The sequence below is a fragment of the Triticum aestivum genome, chromosome 6D (assembly GCF_018294505.1).
Source record: "Triticum aestivum cultivar Chinese Spring chromosome 6D, IWGSC CS RefSeq v2.1, whole genome shotgun sequence".
NCBI classification, from domain to species: domain Eukaryota; kingdom Viridiplantae; phylum Streptophyta; class Magnoliopsida; order Poales; family Poaceae; genus Triticum; species Triticum aestivum.
This window is the reverse complement of record NC_057811.1, coordinates 457,077,832-457,082,613: the sequence shown is the minus strand read 5'-3', so window position 1 is coordinate 457,082,613 and position 4,782 is coordinate 457,077,832. Positions and strand designations below refer to the sequence as shown.

General features: G+C 52.2%; 1 protein-coding gene across 1 annotated transcript; it reads right to left on the bottom strand.

Annotated features, from left to right (window-relative positions):
* Positions 1-3,552: 3,552 nt before the first annotated feature.
* Positions 3,553-4,531, bottom strand: LOC123145845 (dehydrin DHN3). The gene is made up of 2 exons (XM_044565351.1): positions 4,240-4,531; positions 3,553-4,121 (listed from the first exon to the last, which is right to left on the bottom strand). The coding sequence occupies exons 1-2, from the start codon at positions 4,435-4,437 to the stop codon at positions 3,831-3,833; spliced, it is 489 nt and encodes a 162-aa protein (XP_044421286.1). The 5' UTR covers positions 4,438-4,531; the 3' UTR covers positions 3,553-3,830.
* Between the last annotated feature and the right edge of the window lie 251 nt (positions 4,532-4,782).

Below are 4,782 nucleotides of genomic sequence, written 5' to 3'. Positions count from 1 at the left end.
GCGGCCCTTTTCCTCCTACTCGGAGAAGGGATGCTGGGTCCTTTTTTGCCTCTGTCTTCAGGCGAGGAAAGGTCGATTTCTCCCGACTCAGTATCTGACTTACCTCCGGAACGAAGGTCATCTTGGGTCTTTTTACTCTCCTCTTTACCCCCCTCGCCGGCGCCTGATACGGTGTCGAGGCCAGCATCCTTGTTAACATAGGAGTAGCTGAGTCTTCGGGAAGGGGAGCCGGACACCTAATCCGTTCCACTTTCTTTATCCAGCCCTGAAAAAGGATGATTCAGTCAGTATCTTATCAATGGGTATCTGATTATGAGGTGTTCGGCAAACGGGTACTTACCGGGGTGTCCGGATGGCTGCAGTCAAGGCCGATATCTTCGGTGGTGTCCGGCCATTGTTTTCGTTTCCCGAAGAATAATCTCCACATTCCTTCGTGTGTAGTGCCGAAGAAGTGCTGAAGAGTCCGCGGCCCTTCCGGATTGAACTCCCACGTGCGGAGTGGCCCTCACGGGAACGGTAGGGTCCGGCGGTCCAGCATTACTTGGACAACGTTGACGATGTTGATGTCCCTCTCAATGAGGTTTCGGATGCGACTTTGCAAAGTCTGCACCTCGTCCGTTGCTCTCCAGTCCAACCCCTTATTGATCCACGACGCAGGCTGAGTTGGGGGGCTGGATCGAAATGCGGGTGCAGCTGCCCACTTGGAGCCACGGGGTTCGATGATGTAGAACCACCCCTGCTGCCACAGATCTGAAGACTTGCCAAAGGATCCTTTCAGCCAAACAGCGCTAGCAAGCTTGCTCACTACGGCGCCGCCGCACTCTACTTGCTCCCCCTCTGTCACTAGCGGCTCCACCTTGAAGGTCTTGAGCCACAAGCCGAAGTGCGGAGGAGTTCGGAGGAAGGCTTGAGTGCGGGGCCAGATCATGAAAATCTAGCCCATAATAGAACATGAGCCCCCGGACAAAGGGGTTAAGTGCAAACCCTAACCCGCGTAGGAAGTGGGACACGAACACGACCCTCTCGCTGGATCTGGGAGTGGGAATAACCTACCCCTCTGCAGGAAGCCGATGAAGGATTTCCGCGGTCAAGTACCTCGCCGCCCGAAGCTTTGCGATCTCTCCCTCTGTGATAGAAGAAGCCACCCACCGGCCTTGACGGTTGGATCCGGACATGATTGGAGCTTGTGGAGATTGAAACCCGGGTGTTGGAACTCGAGGTAGCGGGGGTTGAGGGAGAAGCAAGCGTGAAAGAAAAAGACGGGTCTGTACCCCTATATAAAGACCGCAAATATCGAACGTCTCCTCCTGGGCCTCAAAACTTGCCCATTCCCAAGCAGTTGTGCCCAAGTGACGGTTGGATTACCCATGTCTGGGTTGATAAGAATCCCTTAAAAGAAGGACATGATCGCCGCTTGGATAAGACGTGCCAATAGAACCACGTCTCGAAACGTGGGACGGCGGGCCAGCCAGAACGATTCGAAAATAATGGCCGAGCAGGTGTGACGTCATATTACCGAAAAGTTGCCAGCGGATCGGACTCGTGAAATATTATATATCCTCTGCAGTTATGTATACAGGTCCGGATACAATTGTTACATCTGAAGATTACCTTGGGGTCCGGATAGAAGGGAATCCGCCTTGCAATGCCGAAGACAGATCTGCGCGCCGGACTCCTCGTCATTGAAGTCAGGTTCAGGGGCTACTGAGGGAGTCCTGGACTAAGGGGTCCTCGGGCGTCCGGCCTGTTATCCGTGGGCCGGACTGATGGGCTGTACAGATACGAAGACCGAAGACGGCTCCCGTGTCCGGAGAGGACTCTCCTTGGCGTGGAAGGCAAGCGTGGCGATCAATCGTGTAGATTCCTTTCTATGTAACCGACTCCATGTAACCCTAGATCTCTCCGGTGCCTATATAAACCGGAGAGCGTAGTCCGGATAGGAGGAGACTCATTACCTTAGTCATCCAGGCTAGACTTCTAGGGTTTAGCCATTATGATCTCGTGGTAGATCAACTCTTGTAATACTCATATTCATCAAGATCAATCAAGCAGGAAGTAGGGTATTACCTCCATAAAGAGGGCCTGAACCTGGGTAAACATCGTGTCCCCCGTCTCCTGCAAACAATCGACCTTAGACGCACAGTTCGGGACCCCCTACCCGAGATCCGCCGGTTTTGACACCGACAGAGGGGATGAGGCGGCGCCAGCGAGGGATGCTGGGAGGGGAGAAGGAGCGGAGGCAGGGCCGGCCCGACGCCCGGCACCACCAGGCAGATGGGAACGCCCCGCGGAGTCCCAACTACGTGCGGGAGAGAGCCGCCCCGCCGCGACCAACGCCACACGGCCTTTCGCCGGTGACGCCCCAGGCGGCAGCGAGGGAGGAGGTTGAGGCGAAGGGGGCGGCGCTAGGGTTTTCTCCCGGGGCGCCCGCGGGAGCGCCTCGGGGAGGGAGGATGTAGATCGGGGCACATAATATCTCAAGGGGTGTTGGAGCACTGTCGCTTCTGAGGCGTATAGGGTGGACAGTGATGCACGTTGTTGCATGTTGGAGGTGTAGCGAGACGAGCTTTTTGTTGAGTTGCATGGTGGATGAACTTATGGGGATGCATACTCTTAATCTAGAGATTAGTGGATCGTTTTGTTGTTCTTGAATGGAAGCACCGCAATGCGATCGTATTCGACGGCGCCACACTGTCTTTGAAAAGCATAATTCATAGAATAGAGGTTGAGCGTAGATCATGGAAGACGGCGGGCATTATCAAGACGGACATTGATAGTTTCTTAGTAGCTCTAACGGTGGGTAGTGACGCGAGGAGTTAGCAATAGATTGACTTAGACGTGGAGTGGGCATGGAGTTGGCTGTATGTAAGAACTACTAAACCCGTCGTGGAAGGGCTCTTTGCCGCCCCCCTCTCTTCTTTAATATAAAGCACGCACATTCATATGTATTCGAGAAAAAAAGTTTGTGTATGAATCAATTAAATGGTGGGTGAACATGGAGCTTCTAATCCCGAGCTTATATGCACCCATATGAACAGTAAAATCAAAGAAAAATCAAACAATTATGTCCGTTTTTAATAAACACTAATAACTGTTTTGCATGCATGCAAACTTTCGTGATGAAATCACTTTCGTGGAGCTCTGGGCAAAACGAAAAATCAAATGCTCCAAAAAGACTAATTTTGAAGCATTGATTTTGTTTTTATTGCCCTGACCACCACAAATATCAATCCATTATGAAAACTTTGCAGGTAGGTAAAACATTCATCGGTGTGTGTAAAAAAAATCAGATCTTTAAAATTTATTTATTTATATTTTACTATTCATCAGTGTGCATGTGAGCTCGAGCATAGAAGAAAACTTTCGGTGGTGCGGATTTTCCTTTGGTCGCTATGCACTCTGTTTTGTTGATCTCCGACAGTGCCGTTCATTAACGATCCACAGCGCATGCGACATCCTCTGAGTTGGTAAATTCAAGATCTGTATGTGTATTTTTGGTGTGCCTTATTTTTCGATACTTCCAAAAATTGCCTAGAAATTTTCAAAAGTTGCTCAAGTAAAAGGGCAAAATATATTGTATTATACCACGATACACATCCCCATACATACACAGTGAAACCAAAAAAAAATCACACATCGAAGTACAGAGTACAAAACGTCCCGGGCACATACAAGCAACCCAAATTCTAGTGCAGCAAACTCAGAACTCAGATATTACAAGTGAGCTAGCTCACTTTATTTCGGGATGTTTTACTGCATCTCCATCTTATTATTCTGCAAAGGTGGCCAGATCGGCACCTCAACTCTCAAGTAGCTGCCGTGGGACGGGCTCAGTGCTGTCCGGGCAGCTTCTCCTTGATCTTGTCCATGATGCCTTTCTTCTCGCCGGCGCCGTCGGTGCCGTGCGTCCCCGTGCCGGTCATTCCGGTGTCTCCCTGCTGCCCGTAGGTGCCGCCAGTGGCCGTGGTGCCATGCGCCCCAGTGCCGGTCATTCCTGTGTGACCCTGCTGCCCGTAGGTGCCAGCGGTCTGCTGCTGGTCACCGTGGCCACCCGGAAGCTTCTCCTTGATCTTATCCTTGATGCCCTTCTTCCTCCTCCCGCCCATGCCATCATCCTCAGACTATCAAGACGAACGAGAAAATTCAGTCGTTGATCCATTTTCATTCAGAATCTAAACGGGAAACACGCAAAAAATACAACTAGTGTTAGCAACAAGCAAGAAATATATGTATACGCACCGAGCTGGAGCTACTAGAGCTGCCGGAGCGCTGCAGGATCCCTCCGGCCTTGTGCTCCTCCCTCGTGGGCTGGAAATGCCCACCAGCAGCCGCGCCGGTGCCCACGCCGCCGTGCGCCCCCATGCCGGTGCCGACGCCATGTCCGGCCACCGGGTTGCCGTACTCGTCGACGCGGTTAGTCGCCTGGCCGTGCTCCATCTTGCACAGATGCTGATCTTGATTCTCTTAGGAATCTGGTGTGTTGTCTTGCTCACTTGGCTGCAACTTGTGGTTGTGGAAGCAGGTGCAGCACGAGGCGCAATTTATAAGCCGTCTGCGGCGAGGGGATATGATCGCCGGGGGACAATTAGCCTACGTGTGCGGGCATGAGTGGGCTGGCCGGCGGGAGCCGGTGACTAGTGACTCCCCATTAAAGGGAGGCCGGACGTGTGCAGCTACTGGACGCGTCCGGGATGCCACGTCTCAGCTTGTTCTCGAGGTAGAAGTGATGACACACGGGGGATACAGTCCACGAAACACGTTCTCTCCGCTTGCAAAAGTCGT

Excerpts from the sequence above, each read along its gene's own strand:
- LOC123145845 (XM_044565351.1), bottom strand. The coding sequence starts at position 4,437 with ATGGAGCACGGCCAGGCGACTAACCGCGTCGACGAGTACGGCAACCCG. Across the intron at positions 4,122-4,239 it reads GCTCTAGTAGCTCCAGCTCG|TCTGAGGATGATGGCATGGG; the intron begins GTGCGTATACAT and ends TCGTCTTGATAG.